At 45.4% G+C, this 16,185-nt stretch overlaps 3 protein-coding genes across 5 annotated transcripts; 1 reads left to right on the top strand and 2 right to left on the bottom strand.

Moving 5' to 3' along the window:
• The first annotated feature begins 351 nt into the window (after window positions 1-351).
• On the top strand, window positions 352-3,367 carry LOC124181281 (SET domain-containing protein SmydA-8-like). 3 transcript variants are annotated; one of them, XM_046567699.1, is made up of 5 exons: window positions 352-462; window positions 1,227-1,707; window positions 1,857-2,234; window positions 2,328-2,663; window positions 2,799-3,367. In XM_046567699.1, the coding sequence occupies exons 2-5, from the start codon at window positions 1,289-1,291 to the stop codon at window positions 3,106-3,108; spliced, it is 1,443 nt and encodes a 480-aa protein (XP_046423655.1). In that variant the 5' UTR covers window positions 352-462; window positions 1,227-1,288; the 3' UTR covers window positions 3,109-3,367. The 3 variants fall into 3 exon arrangements, with proteins under 3 accessions (XP_046423655.1, XP_046423646.1, XP_046423637.1); XM_046567690.1 differs by having other exon boundaries at window positions 371-462; window positions 1,230-1,707; XM_046567681.1 differs by having other exon boundaries at window positions 371-462; window positions 1,209-1,707.
• A 131-nt stretch (window positions 3,368-3,498) lies between these two features.
• On the bottom strand, window positions 3,499-6,271 carry LOC124181295 (galanin-like G-protein coupled receptor npr-9). The gene is made up of 5 exons (XM_046567714.1): window positions 6,236-6,271; window positions 4,830-5,306; window positions 4,556-4,723; window positions 4,054-4,256; window positions 3,499-3,959 (listed from the first exon to the last, which is right to left on the bottom strand). Exons 2-5 carry the CDS (start codon window positions 5,180-5,182, stop codon window positions 3,553-3,555), a joined length of 1,131 nt encoding a protein of 376 aa, XP_046423670.1. The 5' UTR covers window positions 5,183-5,306; window positions 6,236-6,271; the 3' UTR covers window positions 3,499-3,552.
• Window positions 6,272-6,626: 355 nt separating this feature from the next.
• LOC124183219 lies at window positions 6,627-15,208 on the bottom strand. The gene is made up of 6 exons (XM_046571410.1): window positions 14,997-15,208; window positions 11,940-12,070; window positions 10,326-10,635; window positions 8,906-9,152; window positions 7,998-8,393; window positions 6,627-7,919 (listed from the first exon to the last, which is right to left on the bottom strand). The coding sequence occupies exons 1-6, from the start codon at window positions 15,185-15,187 to the stop codon at window positions 7,803-7,805; spliced, it is 1,392 nt and encodes a 463-aa protein (XP_046427366.1). The 5' UTR covers window positions 15,188-15,208; the 3' UTR covers window positions 6,627-7,802.
• Between the last annotated feature and the right edge of the window lie 977 nt (window positions 15,209-16,185).

Here is a 16,185-nt window from a genome sequence, read left to right as displayed (position 1 = left end):
GTGAGGTTCGATTAGATTCGCAATAGGCGTACGAATGGATTCTGAGACGAAAAAAATTCTACGCTTTGAAAATGACGAAAAAAGTAAGGCCCTTCAGAGTTTTCCCGAAAATTTCGACTATTTTCCATAATCCCGGAATCAATTCTTTCATGCACCGTATTAACGTAGTTTCACGAGAGGAATCGATTACGCGCAATCCGAATACAACGGATCAAACGTTGTCGTCCAACTCTCCGAGAAGAATTCACACTGCGCCTACGCCTACTGAGGCCAAGATCCCACCTGACGGACGTTTCTGGTGGGACGGCCTGTACTTCAAAGTCTATTTTTGTTTCAAGTTATAATTAACCACTGAAGAAAGCGCTACGTGCGTTAGGCATAAGACCACTTGTGCACGGTGTTCGGTAGTTCGCGGCGGATTGGCGTTCGGGTTCTTCGTTAATTGAGGACTCACTCAATTTGGTAAATCAAACTTATGTCTTTTTACTGGTATGTAGGAATTTAGGCCATCGGTTTATTCAGCTGAATCGGTGAGCCGTAACGAAACTGTGTCATTCCGGCATCTCATTGTGTCTAATTATAAATGAATATGAAACTGTAGCTGGATTGTTCGCCAGAATTTCGTTCGTACATTTTCATTAGAAGAACAGTTGATGATATAATCGACCAATCCATGTTGTGCAGATTCCTTTTGTGATGTATAATAATAAGGTGGCTTGCATGGTCGGCTATCTCAAGTTAAATATATTCCATGATTACTCACGAAATATTTATCAATTGGAACGAAAGTGTATTCTCCTGTAACCGTAATACTATAGAATTAGTTACATACACTTTCGCAATTTTTCAAAAATTGTACATCTGAATTGAGAAACAACGACAGTAAAGTTTGTTTAACCCACCCTAGGATCACATTGGCACTGATAACCACCCATACATTCGAAGTTAGTTGCTACTAGCTGGTGGAATGAATTTTGCAGTCTCGATAGACATAAAAGTAGGTACGAGTATGCAAAAGCTGAGGATCTCCCGGAGTATTATAATAACATAATTCGGCTCAATTTCTCGCGATCACAAAACAATTGTTGAATTTACGACTAAGTTTTAGGTATTCTAAATATTCTCGTTTTTGTCGTATACAGGGTAGTCGTAAATCAAATAGATCTATGATAAAATATGCATTCATTATATGGCACACAATTTGGCAGATAACTTTTATGGGACAGCAGGTATACTTATCATCGTTCAAATACGCGCCTCGTCCGGTTGACTGCCGAAAGATACAGCGATGGGCTCTGATAACGTCGAGGGTGCCTGTGCGATCTGTGAAAAACTTGCAACGCTGAGATGCAGCAATTGCAAGGCACAATTCTACTGCACCAAGCAACATCAGAAGGATGACTGGTCCCGTCACAAAACCGCATGTCGATCATGGGAGATCCGCGAAAATCGAGAACTCGGTCGGCACTTGTTGGCCGCCAGGGACTTGGACGCCGGTGACCTCGTGGTCTGCGAACCGCCTTTGGTCTGGGGACCAGTACCACATTCTCTCGAGCGGGTCTGCGTTGGTTGCGGAAGTCGACAGGCGCACGGTAGATGTCCAGGGTGTACCTGGCCCGCTTGCAGTCCCCGATGCCTGGGCCTGACGGATCACGACCGCCACGGAACGGAATGTGCCATCCTGGCCAAATGCAGGATACTGCCAAGGTGCGTACGGCTGACTTTCTTGCAGACTTTTATAGCGTTTAATGGCGAAGGGAACTTGATTCTGATCACCCTAGGTGATATCGCCAGTCAAAATGTAGATATTTTTGCGTCAAGAAATTTATTCAGTCAAATACGAAATAAATTTTCAGATGCGACCTCCTGTTGCCTCTACGGTTTTTGCTGCTTCGGAGGCGAAGTCCCAAACGTTGGGCCTTGCTGGAGGCTCTTCAATGCCACGATGACTCGCGTGGTCCCGGTACCGAAGCCCACGAGGAAATGCTCAGCCTGAGAGAACACTTGGCACCGTTTCTGGCAATGGACCAGGCAGCAGCTGACGCATTTCCCCGGGTCTGTGGCCTCATCGACGTCAACGCGCTGGAGACGAATCCACCCGAGGGTTCTGCAGCTCTCTACGAGACAGCCTGCCTCCTCGAGCACAACTGCATCGCAAACACGAGGCATAGCTTCTCCATAGACGCCAAAGGCCGGCCCTGCATCACCGTTCGCACCGTTACCGCCGTCCAGAAGTGAGTTTAGGAAACAACCACGAGTCTACATTTTTGTTTGTAATATTTTCCTGCCAGTCATCAGTCATTATACATCCGTTTATCCTCCGCCAGGGGAGAGCACCTCAGCACCATCTACACTCACGCCTTGTGGGCGACCCGGAGTCGCCGCGAACACCTTCTCGCAACTAAATACTTCTCTTGTCGTTGTCAGCGTTGCGCCGACCCCACAGAACTGGGAACATATCTAGGCACTCTAGTCTGCCCATGTGGTCCAGGCCTTGTCTTGCCCAGAGATCCCTTGGACTCGGAGACCGAGTGGTTTTGTAATGCTTGCCCGGGGGTTCTGACCTCAATGGAAGTGATGCAGCTGACGGAGAGACTCGGCGAGGAAGTTGAAGGTGCCATGGAGCTCGCGAGTCGACATGCTCTCGCGGATTTATTGTCCAGGTAAGGATAGTTTGGATAGAATGTCCTCTCATTCAGCTGAACAAAAATTTCGTGATAGGCCAGGTACTAGCTCTTCGAGAAAAAAGAATTTCGATTTTTCACCATTCAAGAACCTAGTTTCTCGCTCTATTTCAGACTGCAAGTACTACTGCATCCCGGACATCAGCACCTTCTGACCGTTGGCCATTCACTGATGCAGCTTTTGCCCCCTGAGGAACCTCAGAAGGCCGAAATTTGTAGACGTGTGATACAGACAACCCAAGTACTGGACCCTTACGGCAGTCGCCTTGCGCTCTACACAGCGGTGGCCCTTAGGGAGCTATCGTTGTGCCCAGGGGAAGACCGCCTGGACTTGCTCTGCAGGGCAACCAAGCTTTTAAAATTTGAGCCACCGAACAGCCCCGGAGAAAAACTACTTAGGCTGCTAGAGGCGGAACTACTTTAGATTTATTAAGGTCCGTCCATGAATCTAGATTAACACCTTCCATCCGCTCCAGATCGCCTTTGGAATGGCAGGTTGAGATTTTGGGAATAAGGTTCAACGTGCATTGCCTTGGCACTCAGCTCAGTTTGTGGTTAAAAAATCTGGAGAATTAGTAACAAAGGAAAGACTTGAGTGGGTTTTTATAATTTATACCGCAAGACAATAAACGTATTATATGTATTCCGTCAAAATGCTACATAAAAGTCCTCTGGAAATAGGATAAGGGTATATTTTGTATTTTTCTACCTGTCTATCCTTGTGTATCAGGACCTTTGCTAGTAAAATGTGAGATTTTTGGAAAAAAACAGTGAGTCATAGTATCCATTACATGATACTCCATATGCTATAGAAGTAGATGATTAATTTTCTAGGGTAACAAATAATGTAAAACAGAACAGTCAAGTTTTACGGAGAATAGGGTCCTCGGGGAACCTTAATGCTGTTCATGTTGCTCTTCATCTTCTCCCGGTTGACTGTAGTGACATTTGCATCATCAGCTTTGGTGCACCAGGACCTGACCCATGCAACAGTGGACAACGCTTCGTTGATGAAGGCGTACATGAACGGGTTAGCGGCGGTGTTGAAGAGCGACAAAGTGGTGACGACGGCTTGTACGTGCCACCAGATCCTTCCCGAGAGGGTGATGTAAAGCTTGATAACCGCGAAGGTCCACATCGGTAATCTGCAGACAATGAAGACAAGGATCAAGGCCAATACGACCTTGACTGTTCGCTTATTCCGGTGTGCGAAGGGTGGGGAAGACATGGGTCGTCTGAGGGTGACTGGTGAGGTCATGGTTGCACTCGTTGTGGCTGTAAAAATCGAATTCTCGTTACACTTGGGGCTCTGAAACGTGGATTTCGAGCAGCGACATTTCTCAGCTCTTCAAAAGTCGAATTCTCTAACCGGTCGATGTTTCGGTGAATTGTGACTCGCTGCTGGTCGCCAGGTTCAATTTGTCACCGCGTCTTCTCCGCCTCCATATCTTCAACGCTAGGAGTAGGTGAACACTCAGGAAGGCGATGGCCAGAGGCAGGAATATCGCAAGGTACATAGCCACGTAGGTCACCGCAGCTTTCGACCGATCCGTTGTTAAGCACAAGGAAGCCCTACGGTCGTCAAAATTGTTTTCATTTAGTTTGAACCGTATTTGTCGTCGGTCAAAATATCATTGAAACTGGCAGTAATTTTACTTTCTGCTTTATTTTCGTAATGCTTTCAATCACTTTCTTTCTACAGACTATTATTTACTCTTGGAAATAAAATCAGGAATACGAAAAGCGTGAAAAATGGCTTTGATTGATGGTAGATAGAATGAGCGTTATAAAATTGTTGAAACTAAATTGCGAGAAAATTCTCTTTGGATACTCTAGTTTCTCAATAATGAAGAATAAAAATAAGTTCACACCTGTAGTACGAGACGTCGGTCAATACGATCAGAGTGCCAGTGGCGTAAAGTTTGAGAACGGGGTAAGTTGCACCAATCGAAATACCCCAGATGAAGAAGATGAGAAGAGCGACTATCGGCCACGTTGGTCCAGCAGGTGGCGGGTAGGTTGGCTTGATAGCACGGTACCTCGAAGGATTCAATGAAAGGTTATCATCCAGGTCCATTATGGCTTCAGATCATTGACTCAATGGTTTAAAACGCACAAGAATTATTATGAAAATAAAATTATTACCGATCGGCAGCAACAGCTGCCAAAGCAAGGGAACTCGACAATGCTGCCGTCGTCTGGAGACACGGTAAGACAGAGCACGCCCAATCCGGAAGCGTCCAGAGAATGTTGGGGTGAATGAAGCCTGACAAGGTGTTGTAACCGGAAGTAGCGAGCAGCAGAAGATCCGACAAGGCGAGGGATAAAAGCACCCCGCGGTACATTGGCTTCAGGGGCGAATTGATACCGATGCCAAAACTGACTCGCCATAGGACGGAGAGGTTTCCGAATGTTCCGATGACCACGATGGGCCAGATTACGATCTGGTAACCGATTCGAGCCCCGAAGGAGTACATTGACAGGTCGGACTCGTTCATGGTCGTGGCGAACTTTATGCTTCGTTAACTTTGTTTCAATTTATTTATAGACTACTTTCAACACCTTCGCGGCGTTATTCCATCGAGCTATATAATGTCTCTCGGCTTTTGACTCGTGGTTGGCCTGTGGTTGGTGAATTTTATTATGGTACTGCAGACTGCAGCGATAAAGATGAGAATTTATATTCACCCTAACGAATCGGGTGCGGCTTACCAATGTCTTTCTCAAAATTGTAGCGGTATTTTCTTGTATTATATCATGTGATTTGCCACGTGTTCCGTGCCAAATTTGTCGTTCAACGTCGTCGCGGTGGTCGCGTTGTAAATTCGTCAATTTTAAATTGCAGTGTCTATATCCTCAAGGATCGCGTCTTATCTTCAAGCGAGCAATAATATAATTTTCGCGAGTATATAATTTAACGAGTAGAATAAGTTACAATTTTGAGAAATGGAGAAAAATATAGCTGAAGTATCGTGTTCTAATGATTATATTATCTGACAATGCGTCGCAAGTATACTAGAGTTCACTTTAGTCTACTACATTAATTAACTTTCTGTGACAGTTATATGCAACTTGTATAAATTGTTTTCTGGATATTGAATCGATTGTGTGAAGTTTCACGTGTCGATCACTAGTTTGATTCAATTGGCCAGTCTCTCCAAATCTTTAAAAACAAGTTAGTTCTATTGTTTTAAGGAATAAAGTTTGGTTTCTAAATACTTTGCAATATGCATTGCAATGCCCGTTATACGATTTGAAAACGTCATAAAAAAAAACTTGTGACTTTATGGAACGAGGGAAAAACAAAAACAAAATAAACGTCACCAAAATTTTCCAAATTTATACTAACAGAGGCTGCTTGTTTAAAGAGTTAGAGATCACTGATCAATTTGGAACCTAACAGTACGACAATAAATTAATTTTATCGACAAATATTGACAGATATGGTGCACAAAGAATAAATAAATTTTATCGAAAGATAATTTCAACACTATTAAACCCGTTACAATTTCCAAAAATTTTAAAGATAACAGAAGCTGCTCTTCCCAAACCTGCTACGTATATTAAATTACAAGAGAATTTCGCACGGCCAGCAATCACGAACTGAGCCCACCTGGCGTCGGAATTTCGGTAATATACGAAAACTCGTTCGCCCTGGCGAACGCGTCAGCGACATTGTCATACCTGACAAGCGATTAGCTGGGTAAAGGCCATCGAGAGTGGAGAAGGCACGCAGGTGAAGCGCGTCACGTTGGTGGTCGAATATACATATACGTGTGTAACTTGCGTACACGTAAGTTTGCACCTATGTGGATGAGGAGACATAGAGACAGACAGAGGAGGCGGACGGGACTCGAGAGGGCAGAACGGCCGACATATGGCCGTTGGTTGGCTGGTGTTTGTTGCTTTGTTTGCACGCGGTCACGCGCCATCGGACAGATCTGTGTTTAAACCTTTTATTACCTAAATATATTATACAAAACATTTTCTGTATGAAACGATAATTCTTGTCCCACTCCCCCCTAGACAAGGCGGGGGAACGCTATGAGACTGCATTCAGTTTTTGCGATGATCGCGGTGCCCAGGGAGCATGAAATCACTGTTGAGTAACTTTTCATGCGGCTAATTCAAGCTTCGAGCGTGACCCTCGTCAAGCTTTACCTCTCTTCTGTTCGCATTTTTTGTCGAAAAACATTCGGGTTTTTCACATCAGTGATTTTACTTCGTTTTGGTGAGCTTGATTCCTTTTTTTTTTTGCCACGCACGTCATTGTAGGCAGTTTTGTCGATAACTCAATGCGATAATTGTGACGTAAAAGTTAGGGATTTGATTTTGAATCGTCGTGAAAAAATATGCGAAGCGTGATTGATTTTGTGATATCAGAATGATCGAGCCAATCTATGGTATTGCGAATCGCAAATGAAAATGTAACAGGAACAAGATGTAATTCCTCGAGCAGTACGTTGAACTGCAGTTGCTTCTTGAAACTTCATAGTAAATACTTCATCGGAAGGCGAACATGAACCGTACCGGTGTGCAAACATCTCACGTCTCTCAAGTAATATCGACGCAAATCTACTTAACACTTGACATTTAACCACGCAACCGGATTTGCTTAGCTGCATGGTTCCACGGCTCGAGAACGCAATATTTGCAGCCTCCTTTGCTGTACCTGCATACCTCAAACTGCATTGTTTTGAGAAAACTTACAGAATAGGGATTTAGAGAAGAAAAATTCGATTTTTTGGGACCTGCGGACAGTCTTTAGAATTTGGTGATTCGAAGGTAAATTCAGTCTTAAACGTGGTTTATCATTCTATTTTTCTCAATAACATGTTTACCGAAAAGCATACGCGAAATTTCCGGTCAGAAGCAAAACGAGAAGTCGGACCGTTGCCAATCGTGTACGGAAGTTGAATATTGAACAATAGATCGAACAAACGGTGCAAGAGTTCAATGTTCGAATGATTATTCGTAAATCGTACGACAACGCCGTGCAGTTGGAGATACGCCAGTAACGCGATTACGGTACAGTGCTAATTTTCAACAAGCGTCCCGTTCACGCGCCACGATTGTTCGCGTCTGACGGTGTCGAGGTGCGTTCACTTTATTCCTCACTCAGATATCCGAAAGTGAGCAGATGGGTCGCTGGTCAACCCTGAACCGCTTCCTTGGCCTCGACCACGAAGACCCTCTGGAGAATCGATTTTCTCGTGAACGACTCCTTCCGGGCACCTGTGGAGTCACGAAGGAGAATTAATCCTCGATGAATTCATCTCTGCAGAAATAAAGCGGCCTAATGTGCAACTCTACCTTCCGATTCGCGGACGGCACGTCCTCCCGTGCGATCACCTTCACCGTCGTAACAGTCTCGAGTTCCTCCGGGGTCACCGATATCCTCAGGACGTATCTTTTCCCTGACTCCAGAGGCTCCGCCACCAGCTTGAAGAAACTGTCGGTCACCTTTTCGTCTCTGATGATCCCTGCGGGCCCCTTAAGCAAGGCCCGGAAGGATCCCCCGCTGCAGGAACGCATCAGGAAGACGGTCCCCGCGTTGCTTCGCGGTCGATACTGGAAGTTTACCAGCCCGCTGTTCTTCCGGAGGTTCGTCGTCTCCGGATGGCCGGTGCGCAGAGTCTGCGTCGGGTTTCGACGGAACTTGTGACTCTCCACGGTTACTCGGCGCGACACGTTGTTCGTCCTACTCACCTGCGTTCAATATCGAGATATTTCAGGGGCTTGATGCAATTCTCCTTTTTCGAATGATCTCGAGAAACTTTGTGAAGCAGCAGGGAAAAGAATTTACACCTACGGTTTTGCACTGAATATTATTAATCGTTCGGTTTTGACAGTCTTTACTGAGGATTTCCGTAACCATGGATAACTCAAAGATCTGAATGTATTCAAATGCACACAGAGGGGTAAAGAATGCAAAAACTTCGAGAATAGACAAAAAGCATCACGAATTGTAGGCTTCGTGTACAATTAATTGAAAATGGTTTGATCCAGTATAATCGATCGTTATAACCGATTCACTCCAACGTCCGACGTAATTTAAAATCCTCTTTCGAGGAGTTGAAATTTTCGCAATTCTTATCTCCGTTTCAATAACGTATAAAATACAATGCAACGCTTCCTCACGCGCTCGATAATGCTAATGTCGTTTATATTTACCTGCCGGCACCCATATAGATCTTTACAAGATATGACATAATACGAACCGCGTAGAGTGCGAAATGGTAAGTGGTGTTGAACCTCATTCCGTTAAGGGTCAGCCTGGGTTCCCTGGGGCAGTGAAGGCCCTCGGGAATGGGGCGTCGCCGTTGATGTCCGGAAGTCTGAGTCTTGTCTAGGGGCCAAGCCGAGGTTGACTGGAGTAAGTTTTGCGCGGCGCACAACGTCGCCGGGGGTCTGCGCTGCCCAGATGTCACGGCAAGGCAGTATTCAGTCAGATTGGTAACGGGCCGACTGTAAGTCAAGAGAAGTGTCGTTGTTGCAGACTTTGAGCACGTATTCTCACGTCAATATTTACTTTACCCGGTGTTAACTGAATACTCGACAGCCGTTCACCGCCGCCAGCCCGGGGCCACCCGCACGCGCAACACCGACGTATATTCAATCACGGAATCGGCGGGCAAAGCGACGCCGCGTTATATGCACCGTGTGCTCCGGCAACCACGGACTGTTTTCACTTACCGGTCTGACCGCTAACGGCTGAACTACTTGCGCATTTCGTGATCCGGGAAAACGACACCGCGTCAATCGGCTCTCACGGTTGAAAATAATTACCGTGAAACCGATGGAGATATTTTATTTTCGACAGCATTTCGAAACTACTTCTTCGGCGACAGTTTCAAGGTTTACTTTGTTATTTGTTCGTTTTCTCCTTTTCCTTTCATCGAAATGAATCGTCTCGACGTTTTTATTCCACGCCAGACAATATTATGCAACTGAGAATATTTAACACTTTCATTGAAACTGTGTAGGTATTGTACCGCTATGTTTACTGGGATCCACCATGTTTACGTGGCAGAGGATCACGGCGCCGAATAAAGTAATCAGCTGATCGTCAGATCTGTATATTTCACTAAGGATACCAAGGCAAAGAAGGCTTCGTACAAACTGTTTACAGGTTCTCGTTTCGGTGTATTTGATAAATACCGTGAGTTGAAAACGAACTTCGTGGATTATGTATTTGTAACATGTAATTTTCAAACGAATTCAGTATTTCTTCCAGATGCTTGAACGGAGAAACGAAAAATAGAATAACAGCTTGGTATTAAATTTGATCGGAAATGTGAAATACCGATGGAATATCGATTAGGCAAGATCGGTAATAACATTATTAACCGGTAGAACGAAGTGGAAAGGAGCGTAGTTCGATATCAGTCGTCGGTCAGCGCGGCGATGAAGCGAAAAATAAAGAAAACTAACCGCTTTTGCTGCAAGTGCAGCTGCTTGCTGCACGAGAGCAGCGGTAAGAAGGTAAGAAGTGAAATATATTGACGCCGGTAGACGAATCGATTGATTGATCGACCTATGGTTTCTCTTGGTTTCTCACGGCTTCCTCCTCTGTTTCTTACGGTTTCTTACAGTTTCTCGTACGCTGTAGGGGTCAACCGGGTACAGGACCGTTATTACCTCCAGCTCCACGAGACTCCGAGACGTCGTTTGCTCCGTCGCTGCTGGAACCGCAGGAGATGACGACGGTGTCCCGTGCCGCCGTTCCCGAACTCGAGGATGGATTGGTGCTCCAGAATCTCCGTCGTGGCGTAGAGACGGACCGTGTCGACGCCCCGACGCTCCGCGCTGCCGTTTGACGTCGTCGTTGATCTTATCTCGAAGCGGTAAACGCCCTCCTGTGCCCTCGTCATTGAGAAATTTCGCGCCTCGACTCCGGCGTAGGTGAACAACGGCGAACCCGGCACGAGCTTCGTCACTGGCCATCGCTCTAGTCACAAAGTGGAGCATTCTCATTGTCAGTCATAATACGTTCATGCGACAGACTATTGTCCCAAAATGATTCACGATTACTTCCGGCATTGGCTCACCGGAGTTTTTTGTATAACACATTCATAATATGTTTGAGGACGATGAGTAAAATAAAGATATCAGAACTTATGAGCTTGATATTCGATGTACATGGTTAAAAATTGATCGAATTCAGCATCTGGCACTGATCTCAAGCTTGTACATCGCACTGTATATGCCTCCTAATACACGGATAGACGTAGATAGACGACACAGAATGGGGGCAAACTCGCATGAATATTGCGTGTCAGATAGTTATGCGTGTTATCGATAGTACCGATTTGGGAAATACATAATCGAACATTAAGCTAGTCTGCTTCGAACCCAGTACCCTGGACTAATCTAAAATTATGTACTTCGTGGAAAGAAAAAGCAAAAACAGCAAATATAAATCAAATACGAATATAGATATTTCTCTCCATCCGCGGTGAGACGGATGAAAAATAGGAAGATGCAGCGAGTTTGCTAGGAGACACGAGGATCTGGCTGACATGCAACGTACGTGTGTACTTATGACGCGTATATGGCTATTCGCCTTGGCAATATGCTCTGTCTCCGGTGTTCGGTCAGAAAACTGCTTGTTAGCGCATTCCAGGAGTGCGGTACGTTACGGGTTTTGCCGCTAGAAACTTGAGTTTCGTTGGCTCTTTGAAGAAGGGATTTATTGCTGAACGTCTCGCGTTCTATGCCGGCCTAGGGATAGACTCGCAACTCCCGTTTGTCGCGAGTCTTCACTTGTCACATTTTCCCCGTGGTACGACGAAACAATTTTCGCTCAATAAATCTAGAGGCGAGATACAGTTTTCGCACTGAATATTTGTACGAGACCGTTCTATCCAACGATAGAATCGGTGTAGGTATAATGGTAGGGAAAATATTGAAGGAAAATAGTACTTAAATTTCATCAACAACGGTAAATACAGTTTGACCCGAGGCTCCTTATTCAAGGCACGGTACAAACGGAATTTGAAGTTTTCTACGTCGGGCGGGAAGCCCATAAATTGAACATCTCGAACGAATAAATTCAGAGCAACATGACAGCTTAAAGAAACTCTGCACCATGTGACAAACGGTAGTAAATCTCTTTCGCGAAAATATATAACGTTATTTAGGGGTTCCCAATGCGCCTCGCTCTGTTACCAAAAAACCGAAAGTCATCCGGACCTGCGTCTCAAAAAACATGGGTCAGCGATATTAAAAGAAATAAAAAATGAGATTACTCACTCTTCCCTTCGTCAGCATCCGACTCGTTTTCTGGCGGACGGACGTAGCTGACCGTCCAGGATATCGGGCCGCTGCACGGGCTGACCAGCAGCGTAAAGGGCGTCCCTTCGTGATGAATCAGGTAGTAGAACCTGAAATCATTTAATCGAATAGTTCAGCTTCGGGAGCAGGCGCAGAGAGGGAAGGGAAGCGAACCTTGAGTCACTCGAGGTGTTGCAGTAAAGGTGAAATGTGAGTCAACTGCGACGGGACGTACGCATGCAGGCGATTTTGCATAAACGCATGTAACATTGACTTTCGAGCAGTCGTGCTTGAGGACGTCGGACACGATATCGTATATCCGTACGTTCCTTGCGGAGTGAGAATTTCACGTCTTTAAACCGGCAAAACGCACGCAATAGTCGCATTTTCAGACCTGTGTTCACTCGGAATGGGTCATAAATTAATCTCAAGCTTGGCCAGGTTTCACATGCTCATTTTCTAGCAACATCAAAGCCACCCGCATTTGCACGTGTCTCGTTACGTATACAATGTCTGTGCCATTTCTTTGCTACTTAATAGCAGACCTACAGACGCCTTCCAAGTGACGCCACATTGCAAGACAGAGGGCTTTAATTGTGGAATTGGGAAATATTCGGCACACGGATACTTAGTCAGGATATGCGCAGTGGAATGTCAACTGTCCAAATCAATTTGCGACTGGTTTTAGTACGGATTAATAAAAGTTCGAACGCTGGAACAGTAATGTTGAATGAAACGATGTTACGTTACAAAGAATACTATGTACGCAACGATTCTGTTATTTTTACACACACATGATGTGTTGCTTTACCTCACGTCGTAAATTACACGTTCTACGCGTAAAGTTAGTTGAAATATTATTATTTATAACATAAGACTGTGTACAGACCTTTTTCGATGCTTTTCTTTTCAACATATCGGTGACATGTTGATCATGCCTTACACTGCTGGGTAATATTTAAAATGCAAATGGCATTTTGCATTTAATATTTTAAATATTTTTAAAGTAACAATTTACATCGACTCATTTAAATTATATTTTTAAAAGCATTTTTTATTTCTTATTTTAAATGGATTTCGACGATCGAAATTCGAGGAGCCTTGCAGTGCGAGATGTGACGAGAAAGAGGTGCGGAACGGGGTAAGAAATGGAGTGTCGAGCTACGTGGAGCGAAGACGAGAAAATCGCGCTGAAATATGTACATTTTATATATAGGTGCATACACCATGGCCCAGTTAAACGCGCGGGACGTTTTTTTACCTCGTCTGCCATGAGTGTCTAAAGAGGTTGGCTCTCCGCAGAAAAGAGCTAGCCGGAGATAAAAGAGAGAAGTGCAGCAATAAGGCTGCAGGGGGACTGCGAATGGCAGAGGCAAATGCAGTAACGGTGCAGCAATAAGCGTGCCGCCGATGCTGAACGGCAGCGTCGGTGGCGGGCGTCGGGACGCCGCTCGCTGCACGTGCTTGCCAGTCACCGAGCTATTGTAAAATTAGCGTCGGGGCACAATGCCGGCGTCGCGGCGTCTGGGGTCGCGCGCGCGACCCCCGGTCTAAATCGGGCACCGGCTTTGCACAAACCTCGAATCAATTCTGGTATGCACCGCGAGGGGGACCGACGACTTCCCTGGAAACCCATCTGATAGCGAGATTTTATTAGCCGTGACGTCGCGACAGGACGCGCCGTTTGGTGCACGTGGGTTCTCGCCACGACGCAACGCCCGACCCTCTTTTCAGCGTCGGGACGCGCTCCAGGTGACCGACGATGGAATCGCTGGCAGGACACCACCGCCGGAGGAAGCTTTTCTAATCTTCGTTTCATACGTCAATCGTTACCTCAAAGTCTGAGAGTTTTTAATCGTCCTCCAATTATACCCAATTCCAGCGACAAAAATGCCTTTCCTTGTATTGGAATACGATCAACGGTGCGGATAACCGGAATTTTTTTTACATTTTTACTGACCCGTCTTAACGATTATTATTGTTTCCACGGATGGAGAAAGAATTTTTTGAAAGGCCCAAATATGGCGTAAAAATGTATTATTGATTCAAAAGAATATCATTTAATTTAAAAAGAAAAAAAAAAAACCGTAATCTGGACAACAATTTGCATCGTTGAGTCAAACTGCGTTTACATGTACTGGAAAAGCACTTCCTCGGGCATTTACATATTTGATACAGGGTTTAATATGTCTCAGTTGTCTCAGATTCCGAGGGGATAGCATTGAACACCGTTTCAGAATTCAATCTCAGAACTAATGATGCCAATTTTAACCAGGCTCGTGAAAACTTCCGCAGTATAATCGCTTTAGAAATGTTCACAAACTGTATGTTATAGAACTGTCAGCAGCGTTATCGAATGTTACGCTACACGGTAAGTAACCGCAAGGAACTGACTACACGGTAGTTTCGAAAAATATCAACAGCATAACGAGCGTGATAGGGAACTGAATAACAATTCCTAATAAGCGACTCGAAGTTTATGCTCGCGGTATGCTTATTCTAGAGATTCCATTGCTTCTAGAAACACGTAAAATTTGAGAAAAATCTTCTGCGCAGCGGAAGTATTTCTGAAAACATGTTCACTGTTGCAGAATTTCGCAAAGAGGAGGCCTAGAACTTTTGCTGCAAAATAAAATTATGACCAACACATGCAGGTGATGCTATTCTCGAGTTGGCTGAGTGGTCGTTTTTATCATCAATAGATCCAACTAATTGATGACAGATTTTGATTTCAGTAAAGAATTTACTCTTCAACCGATCCGAATAAGCTTAAAATTATTCTAAATCTCGGTTCTAGGACGTTGAATTGTGTGAATAGTACACTCAAAACTTTGATAGTTCAAAAACACTCTGTCACACTGACGTATATAATTTCGGAGAAACTACTTTTGTAACTGTCAGATCGTAGATTATCTATAGCTACGACTTTACGATTAATCACTGGAAGTGACCGTGTCCATCGTACGAGAGGGGAAAAACAGGACTTGGCGAGGCCAGGACGAAGCACGCGAATAAAATAATGAAGGTTCGACTTACTCTGAGTTGGTCCCGGGGCGAAGGGTGGCGGTGATCTGACTGTCCGGCTGGAGAACGCCGGTCCGATCGAACTCCTCGGCGCGCGAGGCTTTCCCTTGGCCAAAGGGTCGGGGGCTGTCAAGAGGCGACTCACCCTCGGCCTTGTCCATCCGAGCCACAACAAGTACGAGCCCGATCAGAAGTGGCGGCATCGTGGCGTCCGGCCTCGAGAGGCGAGGGAGTTCGACTGTGCGTGGAAACGCAACGCGGTAGCTTTCTCGGAGAGGAGGGCGCGCTGCTGCACCACGGAGTCCGATCCCGCCGACATTGTGCAACCCCTCTTGGTCCCTCCCACCGCTTCTTCTTCTTCTTCTATCCCATTCCCTTCCTGGTTCCTCCTGGGACGCCGAAGAGGATCCTCCGGCAGCGTCGCCTTCTCCTTCCCACCCGGAGGCTGCGTCACGCGTGTATCGCGCGACACGCACTTTCGGCCACGTTAAACGTCGCGATTTTTGCCCTTTTTAACCGATCCAAATTCGCTGGGTATACACGTATGACCGTCTACAGAGAAAGGGCGAAGCAAACGTCGAGCAGGGTTCAATGGCTGATCCGCCGATGTGATACAGAAGTTGGAAGATTTCACTCCGTTCCTACTACTCGACACCGTTGTTCTCCAATCTCGGACCAAAGTTATCCTCGCCTCTGTTGGAGTAAGAAAAGAGTTCATCTGTTGCTAGCGAAGGTATATTTCGACATGGGAAAATAATTCTTTCGTTATTATTGTCAAGTTTTAACCGCGCCAAATGTGATTCGTTAACTGTTAACAAATTTCTATCGATCATTACTTGGCTCAACTAAAATTTGATAACAATAACGAAACATTTATTTTGCTATATTAAAATACACGTTTGTTAACAGCGAATAAACTCTTTTCTCAGTGTACGAGTATTATCCTCGGTTCATCCAGCGGGTTAAGCCCGCACCGTGCTTAAGCGCGATGTCTTAACGAACTTTACGGTTTTACGAGCTACTCGAGGGCGATCACCGGGTTCACGGTGAATTTTTCTAACAACCGCCAGGATGATGGACATACTCAGAGCGGTCGAACGGCGAGTACATAACTCAATGGTCGCTCTGATGACCTCCTACGCGGCAGAGCTCAGAGCCGGTCTCCTGCAGAGTACGGTACGACAGTTTACGGAGGGTATGG

Source organism: Neodiprion fabricii, chromosome 1, assembly GCF_021155785.1.
Source record: "Neodiprion fabricii isolate iyNeoFabr1 chromosome 1, iyNeoFabr1.1, whole genome shotgun sequence".
Lineage (NCBI taxonomy): Eukaryota > Metazoa > Arthropoda > Insecta > Hymenoptera > Diprionidae > Neodiprion > Neodiprion fabricii.
The sequence above is the reverse complement of the archived record's forward strand: the minus strand, read 5'-3'. Positions and strand labels throughout refer to the sequence as shown.